Source organism: Gekko japonicus, unplaced genomic scaffold (genome assembly GCF_001447785.1).
Source record: "Gekko japonicus isolate JY-2015 unplaced genomic scaffold, Gekko_japonicus_V1.1 scaffold1517, whole genome shotgun sequence".
NCBI lineage: Eukaryota > Metazoa > Chordata > Lepidosauria > Squamata > Gekkonidae > Gekko > Gekko japonicus.
Genome location: NW_015174886.1, coordinates 320,316 through 345,121, shown reverse-complemented (window position 1 = coordinate 345,121; position 24,806 = coordinate 320,316). Strand labels below are relative to the sequence as shown.

At 44.0% G+C, this 24,806-nt stretch overlaps 1 protein-coding gene across 1 annotated transcript in view; it reads left to right on the top strand.

Moving 5' to 3' along the window:
* Positions 1 to 387: 387 nt before the first annotated feature.
* Positions 388 to 24,806, top strand: part of E2F3 (E2F transcription factor 3) — a 31,241-nt gene continuing 6,822 nt past the window's right edge. The window contains exons 1-3 of the mRNA XM_015424924.1: positions 388 to 485; positions 22,637 to 22,748; positions 24,316 to 24,535. Of these exons, the coding sequence (XP_015280410.1) occupies positions 390 to 485; positions 22,637 to 22,748; positions 24,316 to 24,535 (428 nt within the window). The 5' untranslated portion in view covers positions 388 to 389. The remainder of the gene's footprint in view (positions 486 to 22,636; positions 22,749 to 24,315; positions 24,536 to 24,806) is intronic.

The following is a 24,806-nucleotide window of genomic DNA, read 5'->3' as shown; positions in this document are numbered from 1 at the left end:
ATAAATGTGGAGCCGGGTCCAGGGGAGGGGGGGCGGATTGTCCTCCCCCCAGTCTCCGGGCCGGGCAGTGGCCGGGCGTGCAGGCGGCGAGCGAGGCCGCATGGCCGTGGGGCGAAAGGGGAGGCTCCCTCTCCCTCCCTCTCCGTCCCGCTGGTCTCTTTTTTTCGCTTCACCCCCGGACTCGGCGGTGACGTTTCGCACACGTGCGCCGAGGCCGCGTCTGTGACTGGGAGCCGGGCGAAGGAGGGAAGGAGGGGGCGCTGATCCGAGCGGGGGGAGGGGGGGACCCAGCCACACACCAGTTTCTCCCTCTGGCCTGGGCCACCGCGCGGAGCCACCGGGACGGGCACGGCGCGCGCGCGCGGGGCTGCTCTCGTCTCTGGCGGTGCATGTCTGAATCGCTCGCACACGCGGCCCTTCCTGCTTTTCCACTCTGGGAGCTGCCTGGGGGGGCGGTGTTAGGCTTGGAAATGCCCCTGCAGCAGGTAGGTTAGGGAAGACTTGGTAGTGGGGGGTGATTTTGGGGGGAGGGGGGGCAGTTAAAGTGCTCACTGCAGGAGTGGGCATACCTTACTGACCTACCCCGGCAAAGACTTCGAAAATTCAAATACTGTCTTCTGGAGACAGGGGGAGGGTTTGAAGTGGGGGGAGGGGTAGGATTATTATTATTATTTAAAGAAAAGTGCCCTGTCTCCCCCCCCCCATCTTATCCCTCACCTCAAAACCGCAGTTTTAGGGGTTAAGCTTTTCTCCTTTAATATAATTTTGTTGACTTTTCTAAGTTTGGGCCTCCCTCGCTGTCGCTGGAGAGGAGGACTTAGAAGTTGTGTAGTTCAAGGAACTGCTTTAAGTCACGGTTGTCCTGTAGGCAACTTTATATTTGAAATTGCTTCATGCTCTGGGGGTGGCCTGTGGTGTATATTAGGACTGGTGTGGGGCTTACAGCAGAAACTTCCACTCTTCCTCAGTTCCTCTTCTATACTGGTGGTTAAACATAACTTGGGTAACTTTTTAAAAACTGATAAAAATGAGAGGCAGCCTTTGTGAGGCAAAACGGTGTCATGTTGGAAAGCCATCTTGGGTTAAACTGAGAATTGTGGGAATGTGGGTTTGGATGTCACAGAATAATTAGTCTTGCTACACCCTTCCTGAAGTCTTATGAAGCTTTTCCTGGAGGTTTTTTCCTTCATTTGTGCTTGTTACAACAAATAATACTTGCCATGGGAGTTTACTTCAACAGTTCAAATGAAGCTTGGATAGCATAACAAAGGGGCTGTGGGAAGAGAGTGGAACGAAGGTGATTTTTCCTCCTCCTAGCTTGTCTGGGTGTATAGGCCTGTTTAGAGAATGGGCAACCAGATCTGATCTGGATAGCCTGAGCTGAAGGGTTGTAAGTGTCATACTGGAATCTCTTTGGGACTTGCAGTCGAGGCAAAATAAACATTTTGAGAACTCTGTCAGGTATGGGTATATGTAGCATATTCTCCAAAAATATTACTGAGGGGTTGGCTTACATGACTAAACTGGTTCTTTTTATATGATCTGATAAAGGAATTACTTTGAGCATGTTGCAGCTTATTTTTGAGAGTTTGTAGTATGACTGATACTTTGATTTTTCTCTTGGTAGTAATTATCTGTGGTTCTGCCTACTCATACAGGGGAATGAGGTGTGCCAGGCTGCCGGAGATGGGACAAGAGAAAGTACAAACATTATTCAGTATCTTGGCTAAAACCACCACCCAGATCTTTAGTTCCCTGATGGTGATCTTTGGCTTATGGGTCAAGGCTTTTGAAGACAAAACAAATGATAAATCTGATTGAGAATTACATTTTAGGTTTGCAAGAGGAACAAAAGGGGATGAGGATCAAACTATCAGGAAAGTTTTTGTAAATCGGTGTACCCTGATCCAACTAAGGAGAGTGGCCACATGCAAGATTCCTGGCCTACTACAAAGTGTGTTCTGAAGTTATAGAACATCTTTGGGGTGTGCGATAAAAGGTTCTTATGAAAAGCCTTTAGTCTTGATTAAAGAACCAAACCTCTCTACCTCATGTACTTTGGAGCTTTTAGTAATGTTGATGGCTTTGTATCTGGGAACTGGTTGTATCTGGGAACTGGTTACAAATAGTGTGGTTCATGGCTGTCAAGTAGCAGATGAATGCAGGTGTTGCTAAGAATGGCTGTTGCTTGTAAGACGGTGATTGCGTGCTGGAATTTTTGTATCTGAAGAGCAATCAACCTATATTGAAACGGTAGTTGCCAGAAATGGGGACACTATAGAATTGTTTGTCCAGTTGCACGTATCCTTATTTCAGTGAATGGATGCAAAGTTAGCCATTATGTAATGGAAAACACAATTTTTAAAAAACATGCTGGGGTCAGGAAGCCCTGATTGAAGAAAGGAACGCACAGCCAACCCAATATCAGAAACCAGTGTGGATTAGTTTGGAATAGTGAGTTTCAAACTTTCTGCATTATAGGAATCTTTCCGGTGTTATCCGTGCATTGCAGAATCTCCATGTGGAGTTTCTGTGTTGGATTCTAAGGTGCGCGCTAGGTTTGGGTGAAGCGCAGGTCTATTCAGTGTTGCCCCATGTGAACTATAAGTGACTTTTTGGAATATACTAAACATTTTCCTGCTCTGCACATTGCTATGGGAAACTAACTGTAAGAAAGCTATCTTACTGAAGTTCCTGATGAACAATTTACTTTAGAAGTAAGTTCCTGTGACATCTGAGGTATTTAGTTCTGAAGAAATTCTTAATGCTGAAGTGTTAAGCCTACAGGCAATAAGATACTATTTTTTATCTACTGGAAGGATTCCTGTAGCTCTAGAATCCACATGATCATACCGACTCCTAGGTCAGCTTTAGGAAGCAATCCTGCACAGTTCCACAAATTCCCAGGTGTGCTTTCTTAGGATTGTGGCCTCAGTTTGCTAGACATGGGCTAGTTTGCTAGACATGGGCTGCGGTCACACGGAGCTTTAGCCACGCTACAGAGACGGAAGATAGGCGGATTTTCCGGGTGCGATCACAGCGCCACATCTGGGAAGCGTAGAGCTCCTGTGGCGAACCCAAGGCTTCCTGCCAAAGATGTGGGGTAAAAAACCGCGGGGCAAGGGCGGGCGCCTGATCACGTTTCCGGTGGTAGGTTGTGGCATCCGGCGCCGCCCATGTCCCGTCGCTAAAAAGTCCCCCCCCAAGTCTCCACGGGACGCGCACAAGCATCCAATGGCGCATGCGCACACTTTGTTTAAAAACAAACAACACAGCCCCCTCCTCTTTTCCGTACCCCCCCTACTCCTGGCTCGGCCTGCTCGAGAGAAACTCTCTGCACTGGGCGGCAGAGGGGGAGGTGCAGGGGGGGCGTGGCGGGAGGGCGGCCCGGCTGAAGCTCCTCCTGGAGGGGACCAGATGGGGGACACAGTTTGCATTCCTCTGCAGCCCTGGAAGGGGTTAAACCCACGGAGCTTTTTGCTAGAGAGGCCGCTTCTTTGCCGCGCCGCAGGATTGTCCTGTGATCGGCACCTCCCCCCTAACCACGGGACCTCTACGAGACCTCTACGGGAAGTCTGATCGCGCAGCCGCGTGTTATTTTGCTCCGGGGCAAACAGCCACACTTCCTTCCCGCATTTTCCTGCCCGTGTGACCAGGGTCATGGTGTTCCTTCAGGCCAAAGAAACCTGTCTATTTCATTTTTTGTATTATCCTGCCTCCAAGTTGCTTGAGGTGGCCCATGTGGTTCTCTTTTTCTCTTTTTTGTATCCTCAAAGCAACTGAAAGAGCCACTGAAGGTCACTGTGTGGTGAGCTGAGCTGCATATGACAGTGTGGAGATCTGAACTTCATCTGAGATTAACTGTTATACCAGTTGGCTCTCTGTAATGTGTATGATTGGGTATCTGCCGCACATGTATGTGTGAGTGGTCTAATGTTTTACCAATTAGTGTGAAAGATGAAATACAGTGTAAAATGATATCCCTAAGGGTGCTTTATCTGTGTCTTTCTTTCTACATCATGTAGTTCAGTGCTGCTTTGTATGTTGAGAAAATGTTTATACCTTGTAATTCTGCACGTTTTGTTGAAAGCTGGTTTGTTTGCATGTGTGCTGCCAAGGCACGGAAATGCTTTGTGAATCTGCACACTGATCCAACTAAGGAGAGCTGTATACAGAAGCAGGCTTCTGTTGTCATAATGCTTGCCGGATCAGGTAGGGTGTATATCAAAGTGTGAATGCCATCTAATTTCACTGAATTTCTTTGAATGGATTGCATACTTGAATGCCCCTCATTATCCAAATTATGTCACAGGTTGCTGTGCACAGATAGTTAACAATCCCCCCCCCCCGAATTAGTGCTGGATTAGGGTGAGGAGTGACTGTAATCCTGCAATTGTTCCGAATTTTATAATCTACAAATTAAAATACATACTGCTAACAGAACACTTATTCTGCACTTTGAAGGCTACTGTACAGTTGGGGAAGTCAACCTTCAACTGCTCCTATTTGTTAAATATCAGCCTGGCCCATAATTCTGCGATAGTCTACAAAATATTAGCAATGCGTCTTTGCATGTATACTGATGTTAGCTGATTGTGAGACATCTTAAAAAGGGTGTCAGGGGGAATCCAGAGCCAGCTACATACAGGCCTTTGCTAAATTAAGAGCCAAGAGAAACAGGATTCGTCTGATCTCATGCAAAGTTCCTTCCGCGTGTACAGTTTTGTTTCTCTGTATCCTTTCTAGAAGGTGTAGATAAGTGTAAGGTTTCTTTCCAATTGATTAATGTTCAACAGTATCCACATTTACTAATTAAGAATCTATGGAAAACTCAGTCTAGCACAGTCTTAGCAGTCATTCACGTAAAAGGATATTGAGCAGCAATTATCTTAAGTCCGTGATCGCAGAGGTTAATGGTTTTCCTAGTATTGACTTGATATTTTGGCTGGAATTGGAGTAAGAACATAAAAGGTAAGATGGATTGTGGTTTCTTAATCATACTCTCCTGATATGTCAACAATAGCAAAAGTAGTCATAGTCATGGCTCATAAACTGAGATCTGGATTAGTATTGAAAAGTCACTTTTGAGGTCTTTATTATTGTAAGCATTCAAAAATTGTTAGCATTTAGAGGCTGAGAATATTTGCACTGAAAGTAGATGTTATGCTGGTAGATCATTTTATCTTTCACCTTGCTGTGTAGTTTGAAACTACTGAGATACTTGGACTGGGATTATACACTTCAGTGTGGAATACAGCACTAATATCCATATGGGTGCTTTTCTCAGCATTTGCAGTGAGGTAGGACATGCATTGCAAACCTTTCCCTCTGGAGATAGCAGTCACCTAGGTTTTTCAGTCCATAGTAGGCTGAAATCTGCACAGTCCCCCTTTGTTGCTGCTTTAAAGCTCTTGTTTGGCCCTTGATGACCTTGTGCTCTGCACTTTCTGTGTGCATGTCCATCTTTTGGTGTTAATATACTTCCCTCTGGAGTGAATTGATCAGCTTTTGGATAGGGGTACCCGAGCGTTCTTCCCTGCTTTGGGCTTGATGAAGCCTTTAAATTGAGATTCTGTCCCGCAAAAGAGGCAGTAAAACTTTTTTAAAAAAAGAAAAAAAGAATGGGATTAAATCTGAGAAGAAGAGACTGGAGTTATACCCCACCCTTCACTACCCAAAGGTGTCTCAGAGCGGCTTACAAACTCCTTCCCCTCTCCACAACAGGCACCCTGTGACGAAGGTGGGGCTGAGAGAGCTCTGACAGAAACTGCTCTTTTTTCAAGAACAGCTGTGCCAGAATTATGACAAGGTCATCCAGCAGCTTCAAGTGGAGGAGTGGGGGGAATCAAACCTGGTTCTCGCAGATTAGAGTCCGCGCACTTAACATTTGTTATTGATCCCTGTGACGATTTGTGACAAACTTTTCCTAGATTTAGGAAAGCTTTCATGTTCACCTGAAAATGTATCTGTAATTCCAGCTAAAGTGAAATAGAAATTGAAATTTGCACTCAGCAGGTAAGGTGAAAATCACTATGAAGGAAAGTGGTGGTACAGAAAGAGGCGTTAATGACAGAATATGTATAAAAACGTAAGGGACATGCCAAGAAATAGCAGTAAATTTATTAATGGTTTTGAATGGTGGGGAGAGATTGGAGAAGTGTCTGAATTGGCCATTATGTTAATACCTTTTGGCCTGAAAATTTTTAATAGAGTGTATTCCAAAAGTGGTTTTAAAAAGTCTCATGGAGCTTTTTATTTAGCTTTTGTGTCATCCCAACACCTTGTCTGTACAAAGGGCTTGACAAACAAGTCTCTGTTTTATTTTATTTCATCTGTATCCTGCTTTCTTTCTAGTGAGGCCTCAAACTCAAAGTGTCTTAATCACTTCCCTGTCCTCAGAAAACTTTAGCGACCATCTCACCCTATTTTTTCCATGTTCTAGATGTAGTTCATGTACCACCATTTGTGCTGGTGGTAACCTTTCCTTGTTGAAAATGCTTTGTAATGTCCAGCAGATAGGCTTGAAGCTTACAATGAGCTCAAGTGTTTATGCTTCCATTTGAACAACTTTCTTTCATGGTAGATGGGGTTTGGGAGGTTGAACTGCTCCATCAGATAGTTCAGGGGCTGTTACGGCAGGCGAAGAAGAGTTGGGTTTATACCCTGCTTTTCAGTCAGAGTCTCAGAGCGGCTTACAATCACTTTCGCTTCCTCTCCCCACAACAGACACCCTGTGAGGTAGGTGGGTCTGAGAGAACAGCTCTGAGAAAACTGACTGACCCAAGGTCACCCACCTGGCTGCATGTGACGGAGTGGGGAATCAAATCCGGTTCTCCAAATTAGAGTCCAGTGCTCTTAACCACTACACTAAACTGGCTGAACATGAAGTACTGAGAACAGTAAAACTGAGGAAGAAAGCACTGACTATTTCTGTTAAAACCTAAGTTGTCTTTCTCCTCCCGCCCCCAAAAATGTTCTTCCACACCCTTTATTTATGAAGGTGCTATTAATACAATGTATAGTTTTGCTTCTGGATGTAACCCTAGGGACACTAGAGATTTCAGAGTGGTAAGAGTCCTTGTGGCTCAGAGGCCTCCTGTAGTTACTGAAATATTCCTGGCTTTTCTCTCCAAAGGGACACAGAGCAGCTAAAGTTAACAGAAAAAAAAAACATCTTAACTAAAAAGATTGACCAGTCTTGGATCCAATGGGCCAGCTTATCCAAAGCCACAGGTCAAGAGCCATGGGTTAAGACCTTGTATCAAAAGGTTTGCATATTTGATCACACCCAAGATTCATACCTGGAAGCAGAAAGGGAAAACAAACTCTTACTCCAGATGTTTACAGCCATATTCCCTCCCTGCTGTAAATTATAGACACATGGTCTTTTTTAACTGAATTGATATATGTGTTTATACATGGGAACCAGAACACAAGACAAAAGCTGGCTCTTAGTCTGGTTGCTGAAGCACTTTTATAAGGGAGAAAAAAGGATGTTTATATAACCTAAGGTAAAGGTTTCCCTTGCTCGAAAGCCAGTCGAGTCCGACTCTAGGGTTGCGGTGCTCATCTCCGTTTCAAAGCCGAAGAGCCAGCGCTGTCCAAAGACGTTTCCGTGGTCATGTGGCCGGCATGACTAAACACCAAGGCGCACGGAACGCTGTTAACTTCCCACCAAAGTGGTATCTATTTATCTACTTGCAATTTCTTGCTTTCGAACTGCTAGGTTGGCAGGAGCTGGAACTAGAGATGGGAGCTCACTCTGTCATGCGGCACACTTGGGTCTCGAACCACTGAACTACCGACCTTCCACAGCCTGCAGTTCAGCGTCTTAACCACTTGAGCCACCGCAGCTCCTTATATTACCTAGTACTATGTTAAAAGTCAGAAGGGCTGCTGTTAAACTTCCTTGAGAGAGACTGATGAGCATTAGAAGGTACAAAAGACCAATGAAGTAATTACAACTAATTTAGAAAACTGAGGGAGGATGGTATGAATCAAGATTCCTTGATTCCTTGAAGTGAAGCCAGTTACCTGGGATTCAGTGCTTCCATAGTTGTTTGTGGTGGAGCCACAGCCAGCTTGTGGTGACCCTGTAGGCTCTTCAAGGCAAGCAGCAAGCAGAAGTGGTTTACCATTGCCTACCTCTTTGTGACAATCCTGGACCTTGGTGGTCTCCCATCCAAGTACTAACCAGGCCTAACCCTATTTTGCTTCCAAGATCTAGTGAGATCCTGTTAGACTGGGCCATCCAGGTCAGGGCTTATAATAGTTCATTACAACCTATTTGGAACTGAAAAAATTGCTTCCCATTCCTACATGCTTTCAAGGTTTTTTGGTCCAGTAGGGAGGAGAAAGTTGGAAATTGCTGTTCCAGTGCAAGGGAAGGGAAAGAAGAACCTCTGTGTACTAAGAACACTTGGAGGAAGGTTAGGTCAATGTTTATACTGGCTGGATTGCTTAGACTGAGCCGACTGAATCTGAATCTGATGAAGACGGAGGTCCTGTGCCTGAGTCGAGGTGGACCGAGGGTAGGGATCCCACTCCCAACCTTTGATGGGACTCCATTGGTGCCAGCGCCGGAGGTTACGAGCTTGGGAGTGCTCTTGGAGGCTTCTTTAACAATGGAGGCCCCGGTAGCAGCCACTGCCAAATTGGCCTTTTACCATCTTCGGCTGATTAGGTAGCTGGTTCCCTTCCTTGAATGCAATGACGTGGCAACAGTGATCCACTGTTCATCTCAAGACTGGATTACTGTAATGCTTTCTACATGGGGCTGCCCTTGTCACAAATCCGGAAGCTTTAGCTGGTACAAAATCTACTTGCAATTTCTTGCTTTCGAACTGCTGAACTACCGACCTTCCAGTCTGCAGTTCGGCGTCTTCACCACTTGAGCCACCGCAGCTATGAAGAGGTACAGAGATCCTGAAAATACAAACAAGCAACAACATAAAAATAGGGAAGCCTGTTCTCATGTATTTTGAAATCCCATTTTACATGCATGTTCTTCCCAACTGACACTGTGTGTGTACCTTGCACTTGAGTGGTGCTAAAACAAAAATGGAGTTCCAAGTACCTGCTCTCATAGTATTTTGTTTTCTGAAGAGCACTTGGAAACTCAGTGGATCATTTCAAAATACAGAGCTTTCACTTCATATTGGAGCATGCAGTGTTGCATTTTGACCTATAATAAAATAAACAATTTCAAAATGCAGTGCTCAGTAGCAAAGCTGTGAGATCAAATGACTATTGACAACCATATAATATTGGGTACATAAAATTCTGTTGAGTGCAGTGGTAACCTTTTGATGTAGGGCTGGATTGAATGCTGGTTTTCTGATGGCGGAAAGAGCACTTTCTCAAACAGAAGTGGAGGGACTGCCATTCCTTGAGGTCCCCTGGGGTATGGTCTCGTTTCCAGGCTCAGTGGGCTGCAGGAGGGAGTTCTGTTCCATGAGCTGAGTGGTACTTCACATCCAACCCAAAGTGATAAAGTAGGTAGCATGTCTTAAAATGAAACTCTATGCAGATGTTTAAATTATGGTCAGCAGCTGACTCCAGGCATAAGTGTTTCATGTGTTGTAAATCCAATGACTACCACATTTTTCCTTGGCTTGTCAGCCTTTTAAAGGACACATGTGTTGCTTTTGGTGCTAGAGAGACATTTAATCAGCATTTGTGTGTTTAGAGGATTCTTTCAGTTCTTATTTCTTTCCCCTGGAAGGCCAGCATACACTGCCATAACCACCAGTTTGCAAACTTTTGCAAAATTGCAAGATAATGGTCTCTCTCCCCTCACCTATTTTTAGTTAACATCCAGCCTGATTAAGGGTTCTGGGGAATATGGAAGTTTGCACACTGTTTTTGTTGGTCTTAAGAAAAGGTGTTACTTTAAAAAAAATAGAGGTGTCCTTGGATTCAAACAAGATGTGAGCAGTAACTTAATGAGCCCCTTTTGTTGTGTTAGCTTTCTCATAATAAACTTACAGAACACTGTTAAACTCTGGCTAGATGTAAAGTATATGCTTCCTTTAAAAAAAAAGTTTTAATTTTGGTCAATATTTTCTATATGTAATTCCAGTAAGGTTGGGAGTCAAACTATTGCTAGATTTCCAAATCCTCTTACTGGAATTGATACAACCCCCCCCCCTTCCCCTCTGTCTGTGATATTTCCAAAGTCTGAAATTGTTAAAAGAACTTCAGTTCTTTCCTTAAGATTTTTATTCTCAGGTAGTAAATTAGGTGTAGCAGCCCTAATAGCCCAGACTAGCCTGATCTTGGAACTCGGAAGTGGAGCAGGATTGGTGCTTGGATGGGAGACCACCAAGGAAGATTGAGGCTACTACTTGGAGGAAGTCTGCAGCAAACCACCTCTGCTCATCTCTTGTGTTGAAAACCCCATGAGGTGGAACTTCATGGCGTTGCCATGAGTTGGTTGTGACTCAAAGGTGCACTTTACTTTTAATTACTAATTGAGGCTCTTACTAGCTAATGGCCTAAGTAGAGTACCTGAACTCTTGATGCCTGTAGCTGTTTTGCATTTTCAAATCTTTAGAACAGTGAATCATGTAGGCGAGGCAAAGGCTCTGCTTGGAAATAAGCCATTTGTCACAAAAATGTTTTGTATTCAAGAAAAAGCGGAGAATATAGCTATAGTGGTATCTCCGTTCCATTTTCTTTGCTCCATTATTCACTTCTTGGAAACAATTTCATGTAGGTGTCTTGCCAGCAAAGTAAATAAAATCAACACTTTTTTAAAAAGACCCCCCCCCCAAAGTAGGCTCCTCCCCTTTTGCTTTTCTACATATGATTTTCCTTACTGTCAGTTAAACTGACCTGCTTGTAATAAATGTTGTGGGAAAACAGTGAAGGATTAGATTCCCCCAGGACAGCCGTCTCCCAACGAGTTGTCCACAGGCGCCATTGTGTTCACTGATATGAACACAATGATACCCACTGGCATCCACTTTCTCCTTCTCCAAAGGATCCTTTTTCCTAAGCAGGGGCAATCCTGACTTTTCCTTCATCTCACTAGAGCAGGAGGTAGGAAGAATTCAGGATTTATCACGTTTGAGTCTGCAGGGAAGCCCATCTAGAAGTAGCTACCCCCTCCCCCATAACAGAATTCTTGACTACTTAATGTTTTGTAATTCTTCCCATGGCAACCATTTTGTGATGGCACCCGCTACCATCTCTTAAAATTCACAAAGTGCCTAAAGGCTCAGCAAGGTTACTCTTTTATACTTTATTCAGTATCCGTTCCAAAAGCTTATAGGCTCTTGGACGTCACCATTACAGGCAATATCTTGATATAATGCTGAAACTGGAAAATATTTAGCAACTAAAGAGATCTTACATAAATCACATAAATTACATATCTCTCAAATAAAATCAGTGGAAATGAAACATACGAAGTACTAGACAAAAATCTGATCCAACTGCTTTAGAATTTTTATAATTAAAAAGCAAGATACATTTTAGCATGAATTTTCATGGCTACTGAAATATACTTAGCAGCAGCTTCTGTAACCCTGCAAGAATATTTAAAAGGTGCTAATCTGAAGAAAAAATAGGGAAGGTAGCCAGGACAGGGACCAGGATAGAGGCTTTTGAGTTGTCACAGAGTTTGACCTCCCATTGCAAGAGTAATTCTAGTATCTGGGTTCCACATAAGCACTGTCTCTGCTCCCAAGGAATCCCTGTGAACTTGCCGTAATGTTCTGCCACAGGGTGTGTTTTAAAGAGTGCCAGCGAGAATAACCTACTAGAAATCAGAGCCATGAGATAGAATAAGTATTTGCTACAAGGTTGGTCTAGGAAATGGTTATTACAGACCCCTGTTCCTCCGGTTTATGTGGTGTTAATAAAAAAAAAATCTTTAGAAGATATGCGCTTCAAATGCTCTGACTTCTAGAACTGAAACTTGCAATAAGGAATAGGGATTTCAGCTTGAGTCATGGTAAAGCTGCTATAGCTTCTCCCCCCCCCCCAGCAAACATATGTCAATTGGTGAATATCCTGCCCCTGAAATGTCTTCTGTTGCACTTGAGTCGCCATTTTAAGTATATTTGAGTTTTTGCAGTCAGTTCTTTAATGGCTGTTGTCATGTTATAGAAGACATCAAATCCTGAATGTCTTTTAGAACCTTCTTGAGGCTAAATTTTATCTCCAATGAGCATCCAAAGCAGCTTACATTGTTCTCCTCTCTTCCATTTTACCCTCAGTGCTCCTGTGAGGTAGTTTAGTTAGACAGTAAGTGTGAGACTGGCCCAAGGTCACCCAGCAACCTCTTGTGGCAGAATGGGAATTCAAACCTGGGTGTCCCAGATTCTAGTCTTATACTGTAACCACTATACCGTACTGACTATCACATATGGGGCTGTGTCTTGAATTGATAATGTATCAATTCATTTGTATCAATACATACTTGATAATGTATACAAGTACATTTATTGTATTAAGCCTCCCCTATAGGGAGGGAGTGGTGGCGCAGGTGGTAAGAGATGCCTGCACGTACATCTGGCCGAACAGCTTCGGCTGTTCGAGCCCCACCGCGGCCGGGGTGAGCGCCCGGCCCTATGTCCCAGTTCCCGCCCACCCAGCGGCTTGAAAGCCCGTTAAAGGGCGATTAGACTAATGGGTACCTGCTACTAGAGTGGGGAGGCACCTGTCCCTGTGTTGCAGCAATGAGTGGCGAGCGGCGAAGCGAAGCAGTGGCGATGGCGGCGGCAACGGAGAAAAATGGTGGCTGGCAAGGAGCGAGCGAGCAAAGGAGGCCGGACCAACTGGCGTGGAGGCGGAGCAGCGCAGCAGGCCGGAGCCTCATCGGGACAGAGGCCGCAGCGGAGCATGCGCGGAAGTGCGAGTGGTCCTGGCCCGGAAATGGAATCGCTACAGCCGGAAGAAGGGAACTCCAAGCACCAGCACCAGACAGGACGCCGCCGACTACCGCCCGCAAGAACAAGAACACAAACCGAAGATCCGCTGCAAAAAGGGTGCCTGGTAGGGTAGTCACCACCCCTGTATGTCTGTGGCCCTAGGTTAGATTCTGTAAAAATGTGATTAGCACTCTCTGTAAGCCACCCAGAGACCCTTAGGGGTTAGGGCGGGATAGCAGATCAAATAAATAAATAAATAAATTAAAAGTAAAGGTTCCCTTGCTTGAAAGCCAGTCGAATCTGACTCTAGGGTTGCGGTGCTCATCTCCCTTTCAAAGCCGAAGAGCCAGCGCTGTCCGAAGACATTTCCGTTGTCATGTGGCCGGCATGACCGAAGTGGTACCTGTTTATCTACTTGCAATTTCTTGCTTTCGAACTGCTAGGTTGGCAGGAGCTGAAACTAGAGATGGGAGCTCACGCCATCATGCGGCACCCGGGTCTCGAACTGTTGAACCACTGACCTTCCACAGCCTGCAGTTCAGCGTCTTAACCACTTGAGCCACCATTGGCCATTACAAAATACAAAAGGCACCATAGCAATAATAAAAATTACCATTACCACCATTAGAATCAGATTAAAATTGACTACAAATTGTGCTAATAAAAGGCTAAAACAGATTTAATCAGGTAACCAGCCCCTTAGATCTAATTTTGGTTGCTGCTAAAGCAAACAAAGAAACTCTATAAGATACATATGCATCATTATCTGAGAGCAGGCATGTAATCTTCTCAGTTTCTGTATATGTTTGCATAGCTGATAGGATTCCTGCTAGAAATCTCTCTCTTGGGATACTATATAACGGACAGTAGAGCATGTAGTGAGGAAGGTCCTCCACCACTGACAGGCCACATATGCAGAGACAGTCCTCTTTTGGAGCATGCAAATAGCGGCCAGCCAAACGTGCTGTTTGCATAGATTGAAATCGTAAGGCTGTAAAGGGAACTCTGAGGATAGAGTTGGAGATGTTGACTAAGTAGCTCGACCTGCAATGGTCCAATTTACAGAATTTATACCAGGGAGCCACTTTGGATTTCAGAATTAGAGCACGATCGATCAATGCATCAGCATCATGTTGTTGTTGTTGTTCAGTCGCACAGTCGAGTCCGACTCTTCGCGACCCCATGGACCAGCTCCCGCCAGGCCTTCCGGTCTTCCGCCGTCCTCTGAAGTTGGCTCAATTTCATGTTCGTTGCATCTATGACACTGTCTAACCATCTCATCCTTTGCCGTCCCCGTCTTCTTTGACCTTCAATCTTTCCCAGCATCAGGGTCTTCTCCAGTGAGTGCTCCCTTCTCATTTGGTGGCCAAAGTATTTGAGCTTCAGTTTCATTATCTGGCCTTCCAGGGAACAGTCAGGGTTGATTTCTTTGAGGATTGACTGATTTGATCTCCTTGCAGTCCAAGGAACTCTCAAGAGTCTTCTCCAGCACCATAGTTCAAAAGAATCTATTCTTCGGCGCTCGGCCTTCCTTATAGTCCAACTCTCGCAGCCATACATGACTACTGGGAATACCATTGCTTGGACCATGCAGACTTTTGTTGGCAGGGTGATGTCTCTACTTTTTATCATGCTGTTTAGGTTCACCATCGCTTTCCTCCCAAGGAGCAGGCGTCTTTTAATTTCATGGCTGCAGTCACAGTCTGCGGTGATCTGGGATCCCAGGAACGTGAAGTCTGTCACTACTTCCACAGCTTCCCCTTCTATTTGCCAAGGAGTGATGGGGCCGGATGCCATGATCTTAGTTTTTTTGATGTTGAGCTTCAAGCCCACTTTTGCGCTCTCCTCTTTTACCCTGAGCAAGAGGCTCTTTAGGTCCTCTTCACTTTCTGCCATTAGAGTGGTATCGTCTGCATATCTGAGGTTGTTGATCTTTTCCCCAGCAATCTTAATTCCCGCTTGTGATTCATCCAGGCCAGCATTTCGCATGATGTACTCTGCATATATATTAAATAAGCAAGGTGACAGTATACATCCTTGTCGTACTCCTTTTCCTATGCTGAACCAATCAGTTGTTCCGTATCCGGTTCTAACTGTCGCTTCTTGGCCCTTATACAGGTTTCTCAAGAGACATGTGAGGTGGTCTGGTACTCCCATCTCTTTAAGGACCTGCCATAGTTTGTTGTGATCCACACAGTCAAAAGCTTTAGCATAGTCAATGAAGCAGAAGTAGATATTTTTCTGGTACTCTCTTGCTTTCTCCATAATCCAGCGAATGTTGGCAATTTGATCTCTAGTTCCTCTACCTCTTCGAAACCCAGCTTGTACTTCTGGTAGTTCTCTATCCACGTACTGTTGAAGCCTAGCTTGTAGGATCTTGAGCATGACCTTGCTAGCGTGTGATATGAGTGCAATTGTGCGATAGTTTGAACATTCCTTGGCATTGCCCTTCTTTGGGATTGGAATGTATACTGATCTTTTCCAATCCTGTGGCCACTGTTGCGTTTTCCAAATTTGCTGGCAAATGGAGTGCAGAACTTTAACAGCATCATCTTCTAAGACTTTGAATAGCTCAGCTGGAATACCATCACCTCCACTAGCTTTGTTGTTAGTAATGCTTTCTAAGGCCCATTTAACTTCACATTCCAGGATGTCTGGCTCGAGGTCAGTGATTATACCGTCGTGGTTGTCAAGGACATCGAGGTCTTTCTTGTATAGTTCTTCTGTGTATTCTTGCCATCTTTTCCTAATCTCTTCTGCTTCTGTTAGGTCCCTACCGTTTTTGTCCTTTATCATGGCCAGCTTTGCATGGAACGCTCCCTTGATTTCTCCAATTTTCTTGAAGAGATCTCTAGTCCTTCCCATTCTATTGTTTTCTTCTATTACTTTGCACTGTTCATTCAGGAAGGCCTCCTTATCTCTCCTTGCTGTTCTCTGGAAATCTGCGTTCAGTTGGGTAAATCTTTCCTTTTCGCCTTTGCCTTTCGCTTTCCTTCTTTCCTCTGCTATTTGTAAAGCCTCATCAGAAAGCCACTTTGCTTTCTTACATTTCTTTTTCTTTGGGATGGTGGTGATTGCTGCCTCCTGTACGATGTCACGAACCTCTGTCCATAGTTCTTCAGGCACTCTATCTATCAAATCCAGACCCTTGAATCTATTCTTCACCTCTACTGTATATTCATCAGGGATGCGATCTAGGTCAAACCTGAATGGCCTCGTGGTTTTCCCAATTTTCTTCAGTTTAAGTCTGAATTTTGCAATGAGTAGCTCATGATCTGAACCACAGTCAGCTCCAGGTCTTGTTTTTACTGACTGGATAGAGCTTCTCCATCTTTGACTGCAAATTATATAGTCAATCTGATTTCGGTGTTGCCCATCTGGTGATGTCCATGTGTAGAGTCGCCTCTTAGGTTGTTGGAAAAGGGTGTTCGCTATGACCAGTGTGTTCTCTTGACAAAACTCTGTTAACCTTTGCCCTGCTTCATTTTGCTTTCCAAGGCCAAACTTGTCTGTTATTCCAGTTACCTTTTGACTTCCTACTTTAGCATTCCAGTCCCCTATGATGATGAGGACATCATTTTTTGGTGTTAGTTCTAGGAGGTGTTGTAGGTCTTCATAGAACCGGTCCACTTCAGCCTCTTCTGCATCAGTGGTTGGGGCATACACTTGAATTACTGTGATGTTGAATGGTTTGCCTTGGAATCGGACAGAAATCATTCTGTCATTTTTGAGATTGTATCCCAGTACTGCCTTTTGCACTCTCTTGTTGACTATAAAGGCCACACCATTTTTTCTACGAGATTCCTGGCCACAGTAGTAGATATAATGGTCTTCTGAGTTAAATTCGCCCATTCCTGTCCACTTTAGTTCACTGATTCCTAGGATATCGATGTTCAGTCTTGCCATCTCATTTTTGACCACGTCAAGCTTACCTTGATTCATAGATCTTACATTCCAGGTTCCTATGCAGTATTGTTCTTTGCAGCATCGGACTTTCCTTTCACCATCAGACACATCCACAACTGAGCGTCCTTTCGGCTTTGGCCCAGCCGCTTCACTCTTTCTGGGGTTACTTGTACTTGTCCTCTGCTCTTCCTCAGTAGCATATTGGACACCTTCCGACCTGAGGGGCTCATCTTCCGGCGTCATATCTTTTAGCCTTTTGATACTGTCCATGGGGTTTTCTTGGCAAACATACTGGAGTGGGTTGCCATTACCTTCTCCAGGGGATCACTCTTGGTCTGAGTTCTCTGCTGTGGCCTGTCCGTCTTGGGTGGCCCTTCACGGCATAGCCCACAGCTTCATTGAACTAAGCAAGCCCCCTCGCCACGACAAGGCAGTGATCCATGAGGGGGCAGCATCATATATCCAATGCCTAAGGTGCATGTTCTCAGCTGATGCCCTAAGGAGGTCACTGGAGAAGACACTGATGCTGGGAAAGCTTGAAGGTCAAAGAAGACGGGGACGGCAAAGGATGAGATGGTTAGACAGCGTCATAGATGCAACGTACATGAAATTGAGCCAACTTCAGAGGATGGTGGAAGACCGGAAGGCCTGGCGGGAGCTGGTCCATGGGGTCGCAAAGAGTCGGACTCGACGGCGACTGAACAACAACAACAAATTGATCGTTAGAGTGGGTAGGGTCTTTATCAAAGTGTGAGTTATCTGATAGATGGCTTATGGAGTTGGAGCTCTGATATATGTTCTTTTTCAATATTTTATAAACCTCAATTTTTTAATTTATTCATTAGATTTCTATCCCACCCTTCTGCCAAAGTGGCTCATGGTGGCTTACAGCAATCAGGGCGGCTTACAACAAATGTGCCCAGGCTGATAATATATAGGGACTTCTGAGGTCTGGATCAAAATAAGTTCCAGAAACAGCTTTTGAAACTTCTGATGGTCATAAATAATTTTAAGAACAATGTGTCAGTAATGAGTCTGCCATTCCAGCGTAGTATTCTATCTCTGTGTTATCGGCAGTGTTCCCTCTAAGCTGAGTTAGTGTGAGCTAGCTCACAGTTTTTAAGCCTCCAGCTCACACATTTTTGTCTTAGCTCCGGAAGAGTGGCTCCACAGCAAACTAATTTATGCAGTGGCTAAATCACTCACTCACAACTTTAATGCCAGTAGCTCACAAAGTAGAATTTCTGCTCACAAGACTCCGCAGCTTTAGAGGGAGCATTGGTTAACGGTATCACTGAAATTTAATTATACTTGCAAAGACCTTTCACTATGCCTAGTTACTTTATGACTGTAGGAAGTATTTGATAACTGCCTTGCTGCCTGTCTTAAAATTGCTTTCTTGCCCAGCCAGAGAGTACAGGCACACACTGCGATTTATTTATTCTGTTCTTTTATAAATTCAGCTGTCTGTGAGGGGGGAGTGGCTTCTATCTGTGCCAGGGGAAAAATAGATACCTGTAAGTTTTCCCAACACCAATGAAAGAAGCTTGGGCATAGCTTTTTATGTGAGAAAATGTCAGGAGAAGGAATGGGATAGTATCCCATCTTTTCCCCATGCTGGACTCCTTAATAAAGGAAGCCCAGGCAGCTGAATTTCAGAAGAAAAGGATAAATATTAACTGTCATGATGCTGTCTAGGTAGTCTAGTCTGTCACTGCCTTTTTAAAACATAGTGTACCCCGCAGGATTGTGAATATTGGAGGAGGAAAGGTAGGATATAATATCCTGCTTAGAATTCTAAGATTTGCAAAGGATAAAGGACACTGCCTATTATAAGGCATAATTGTGTCTTACAATAAGCTTTGACTACCTGAGCATGAAGATCTTTGAGTAAATAAATAGCTTCTGAAACTTCTCTGAGATAATGGAGCTTGCATTTTCCATTCATAGCTGATGATGTTTTGAGTCACCATTAAATTGGTATGTATTCCTTGGTACATGTTGCAACAGACCTAGTATTTAATTTTTGTTGGTGGGTTTTTAGAAGCCCATAATTCAGAAACTATCCGCAAGCCAAAGTTAAGACTTGTTTATTGTCTTCCTCTTATTCTACCAGCAGCCAGCTCAAGTTCTTAAGATGCTAATAGTTCTGGAAGATGTTGGCTGCATTTCTAAGGAGACAAAATGCCACAATAATGGGACAGATCTCTAAAGGCTGTTACTAGTACTCTGGAGCACATAGCTATATGCACATTATATATAAACCCAAGCAATTGTGATGTGTGTCCTTGGCCATTCTTTCGAACCTTTAAAAAAACCCATTTTCCATGACAGTCAAGTTAAGTGGTGTATGTTGGCTTTGTGTTGACCATTATGTGATGCGAGCCCCTCAGTAAACTAACCCCCATCCATTGTTGGAATGCTGTGGTAGATGATACTTCTATTCAGTCAAATGTTGAAGACTTGAGCTTATCTGACCCCATTAAAAGGCAATTTAAAAAGCAGGGATCATCAGTACAGTAGCTGCAGAATACACTATCTCTAAGGGATATATGGCTATATGCCATTCATCTATCTAGCCATTGTTCTGTCTAGCCCAGTCTTGGGCACAACCCTTTCCCAGCTGTCAACCTGACTACAGGTGCTAGAAACGGAAATTAAGTCCTCTCTTTTTCATATCTATTGTTCCTTTTACCCATTTTCCCTGAGGTATTGTTTAAGGGCCCAGGCAAACTGCATCAGTGTTCCCTCTAAGCTGAGTTAGTATGAGCTAGCTCACAGTTTTTTAGCCTCCGGCTCATACATTTTTGTCTTAGTCCAGGAAGGATGGCTCCAGAGCAAACTAATTTATGCAGTAACCAAATCACCCCACTCACAACTTTAATGCCAGTGGCTCACAAAGTAGAATTTTTGCTCACAAGACTCCACAGCTTAGAGGGAGCATTGGTGGCAATGTAGGAGCCCTGTCTTCGTAAATGGTTTCAGCCTTCAAAGAAACTCGGGTGCTTTAAAAGTTTAGCAGCATTTCAGAGCACTGCCTTTTCCTTTTAAAAAATAATGATAACGGTGACCTTCATAAGGCACATTGACTTAAGTGGGTCAGACACAGATCTTTTCCTACTGTTCTGTCAACTTTGCCCAATGTGGTGCTGAAGATTACCACATGTAGGATCTTTATAACCACTTAATACAACTTTCTGTTTTTGGTGAAAATCATTTAGTGTTTTCACTGAGTTTTTGGTGCTTCTGTGTTTGCTTATGAATCTATGCAGTAGCAAGATGTATCGCTGTGCTGACTTGTGCATGTTCATATTTAGTATACCTTGCTTTTTTACATAACTAAAATTGCTCATCAAAATTGTCTGAGAACAAACAGGGTGTCCTGTCTGAGTTGGCTCATTCTAACATAGCTGCTCTCTTGACTCCAGTTGTCTTCTCTATGGTAAACATAGATATCCTTTTATATCTGAATGGTATCGCTTTGCAAAGCAACTGTACTTGCATGGTTTGGAAATAATGCGAGTATCAACAACTACATCTGTCCAGTGCTCACAGAATTTTTATCTCTAGCTACCACATTAGAGCTTTTAAAATGTCTTGGAGCAGAGGAAGCCTGATGTGGCTTACCAGGAAATAATATACTGTGTTTTCAGCTGAAATAATTTTGGTATATGTGATAAAGCACCAAAAATATCATGATGCTGTTGGCACCCTAAAAATTAGTAAACCTTGCCGAATTGGGTCGTGGGTAAATCTCTTGTTCCAAAGGGCCCCCCCAGCTGCTAAATTTCATTTGTGAACAAAGACCCAGGCAAATTGAATGGTATGAGACAAGTGTTTCAAAAAAGTTATTTATTTACACATTCCTACCCTACTTTTCATTTCAGACCAAACGTAGTTTACAAAGTAAAAGAAATGTATTTTTTTTCCTGTCTAAAGCAGGGGTGTCAAACATGTGACATGTGGAAGCCCCCGGAGGGCTTCCATCAGGCCTGCAGTGGAACTGGCCATCTCCTGCATCCAGTGCTGCTGCTGCATCATAGCTTGTTTTGCCAGACTCTCTTAATCAGCCAGCCATTTCATGTTTTAACCTGTGTCCTAGACTCAGAACTCTGAGCATGAGATTTATGTGGTGAATGTCAATAAATCAAAAGTAGGTTTGCAGCTTACAGAGCTGATGTTTTAAGCATGTTTTTATTTTAAGTAAAAAAATAACTTTGAGTTTGTGTCCTTTTATAAAGTTTATATCTCCGCTACCTGACATTACATTTTATGACACACATGGCCCGGCCCAACAAGGTCTCATTTATGTCAGATCTGGCCCTCATAACAAATGAGTTCGACACCCCTGGTCTAAATTAGAATACAACTTTACCACCCTTGGCTTGTCCTCGATGGGCCACAAGGTGCCAGCTGTGTGTTGAGCCCTTTGACCATACCCAGGCTTAAATGCCTATAATAGCAGAGAGGACAGAAACTTGGCTCAGATCTCAGCTGACGGATGTTCCCTGGATTCTCCCCCCCTGTTGTGCCTTTACGCTACCAGTAGCATACCCTAAGCCACATGCGGCTCTTTGACATGACACTGGTGGCTCTTGAGAGCATAGTTGACCAATGTATCCCACCCACACTGTTTCAGGGAAGTGGACATAACTGCCCAGTGTGGTAGGTGGTTCCCAGCTTAAACAGCCACCACTGTAGAATGGGTAAGCCATGGGCTTCCCTGAGGTGTGTGCCTGATCCCAGGGATACAAGTAAAGGGCCTGATCTCTCCAATAACACAGCCCCCCTTCTCTGTGCTCTCACCCCAGCACCCAAGTAGCTTCCAGAAGGACAACACGCTGGCCAGAGAGAAGAGAGAGTAAAACAACTGCATGGCAGCTACCAAGGAAAAGAATGAGCTGGCTTCAATGAGGCAGCAGTTGCTTTACATGCCTTTCTGCATGGCCAGTTTGCTCTCCTCGGGGCACCTAGGCGGTCTTACTCTCCTATGGGAGCTGCTGTGCTTCCTCCTGGGAAGCAAGCAAGAAAGCTGAGAGGAATGCAATGGGGGCACAGGCTTCTTGTGAAGAGAGGCTTCGCTATGCTGTTGACGGCCCATGGAGAGCCAGAGCACCGTTTACTGTCTTTGCTGTCTTCTTGTTCTCTCCCTGACTTGAAGCAGAGCAACCTTGTGCATCTTTCTCTCCCCTGAGTGGCAAGCCCCATGTCAGGGAGAGAGCAAGAAAGCAAGGGATGTAAAGGGCCCACAAGTTCAACAATGGTGGGGAGAGACATCCCTATATGCTGGTACTCCAGAAATTTAGAGTTGTGTTGTTGTTTGCCGTCAAGTCACAGCTGACTTACAGCAACCTTGTAGGGTTTTCCAGGCAAGAGATTAACAGAAGTGGCTTGCCATTGCCTGACTCCAAGTCATGAACCTGGTATTCCTCGGTGGTCTCCCATCCAAATACTAGCCAGGGCTGACCCTGCTTAGCTTCCAAGATCTGGCTAGCCTGGGCTATCCAGGACCGTGTATGTTGGGGTGGTAGCCAGGGCAAGATAGTAATTCTGTGGGTCTTTTGATTGATGGTAATCATGAATTTGGTAGTCTGCAAGCCATGGAGTGAGTGCTGTAGCACAGAAGAGTTCATATGCCAACAGAAGGTTATTCTGTTTAAAACAGAGTTTTACACAGTAGGCATTTGCAGCAAGGTTAAAGCCCGCTGCAGTGTCAGGGAATACTTCAGTTGCTGGGAAAAGTTTGTGGATAATCTTCTGTTTCTTCTGGTCCATCTAAACTTCTTGTAAAACAGAGTGCAGTCTTACAAGTTGGTGTTGCTCTTCATAGGAACACTCTCCTGTCTTTGCAGGCGAAACGAAGACTGGAACTAGGAGAAAGTGGCCAGCAGTTTCTAGCTGAAGGGTTAAGAACGCCAAAGGGAAAAGGGAGAGCTGCAACTAGAAGCCCAGATAGTCCAAGAAGTAAGTAACGTTTTCAATGATATGTAAGACTACCTTCTTAGACCTTCAGAATTTTTGAACCTCTTAGAGATTTTTAATTTCAAATGAAACGAAGATAAACCTCATCTCCATTCTGTTTGCATGCTCTAGGATGGCAAATAACATACAAAAATTCAGCAAAGACAGGGATGGAAAAGGGGCTAGAAAGGAGTGTCTGAGTTGCACTGGCCACCTGAGTGTGATGGGACTTCAAGAATAGTTAGAATCCACGATAGAGGGACCTCTTCAACCTACTGGAGATGAGAGCCTTTTTCTGCATTTGTTTTTAAACTCTGCAGCAATAAGGGCTGGGAATTTGTGGATTTTTAAAAAGCTGATATACTGAGGGGATCAAATTTGCCCCTAAAATAGCACATTTCACACTTGCACACAGTGATCCTATTGTCATAGTTCTAGCATCTTGGTACCAATGTCTTCTAGAGTTCAGTGCAGGAGACGTTATGTTGAATGACCTCTGTGGAACAGGAAAGCAGCAGTAACCAAAATAAGTAGTTGCCATTTTGTACTAAAGCAAGAATTTGTAAGGCTTCCTTACCTTCTAGTATTGATAAGCTGGATCTTGGACAGTACACAATTTGAAATGTCTTCTCACAGCTTTATCTTAACTTCTGTATGTATATTATCCATGCCTCCCATTTATTCATAAAATCTGATCTGTGTAGGGAATGGAAAGCAAGATCCTCAGGACCCTAATTAGAGCCTGGTGAGGTTAATATCACAGTCTGCTTACAGATACTGTATAATTTAAAGTAGCAGGAATTTGATCCGCTTCGGCGTATAGGCCCAAGCTTTCCTCCAGCTTTGGGTTGGCTTTCCACTTATCCTTATCCTTTGCCTTTCCCATCTCTTCTTCTCCTCCTTTAATTGGCTAAGAAGAAACGAGTTCCTTACATCTTGATTTTTCATGTGTATCTGTTTTTAGTTCATGTGATTTAGTGGTATTGTATAAGGGGAGTGTCAGCTGAGTGGCACAGAGAAAGGACCAAAGTCCTGTCAAATGAGCAGAGAAGTTTTATTAAAAAACCCCCACAACCATTTCCCTCACATTTTGCCTTAAGGTAATTTTGTCCAATGCTACGTATAGTGTGACAGCAGCAAATCCAGGTCACCCACAGACAAACTGGGGATGTCTGCCTACTTGTGGGATGGCCAGCTATGTAGAAAGGTATGGCTTTGTTAGATTAACCAAAAGAAAAAGATGGGACACCAATATATTTATTTGGGGGGGGAGGAAGCTTGAGGAGCAGTGAGGAAATAGTGAGAGTAGTTCAGTGTCAGTTAAGGGAAAAGGTGATGGGAGAGCAGAAATGGGTCTGCTCAAGTTTCTGGCAGATTAAAGAATACTGGATGGGGTAGACTTTGGGGGTACAGTAGGATTCCAAATTAGTCCCCTTTTCCACAATTCTCATGGGTCAGTAGATTTGTAATTAAGAACTGTCTTGAGCAATCTTCAGCACAACTCTGTAGACTTTTAATAAAAATTCAGACTAGTATCAGGATTTTAATTCAATATTTTTTCTCCTTCAAGCTCCAAAATCTCCTTCAGAAAAGACACGATATGATACTTCCCTTGGTCTTCTCACAAAGAAGTTTATTCAGCTGCTTAGCCAGTCCCCAGATGGTGTTGTAGACCTGAACAAAGCAGCAGAGGTCCTCAAGGTACAGAAAAGGAGGATCTACGATATCACCAATGTTCTGGAAGGTATCCATCTCATTGAGAAAAAATCCAAAAACAACATTCAGTGGATGTAAGTATTGTCTTTTTATAAGAGATAACAGTTTCAGATTTCACCATCGTATCTGTGATGATTAAAAGTACATTATATTGAGTTTGGAATTAGTTATTCAGTGGAAGCAAATTCTTAGGAGATCTATAAACAGGTAAAGGAATAGGGTATGGGCACAAACTGCACCGCATTTTTGCAGTTTGGTTTGTGTTCGAACCACAAACCAATACGAACCGGGAGGTTGGTTCATGAACCCGGGAGGTTGGTTCCCTACTTTCTGCTCCCTGCCTCT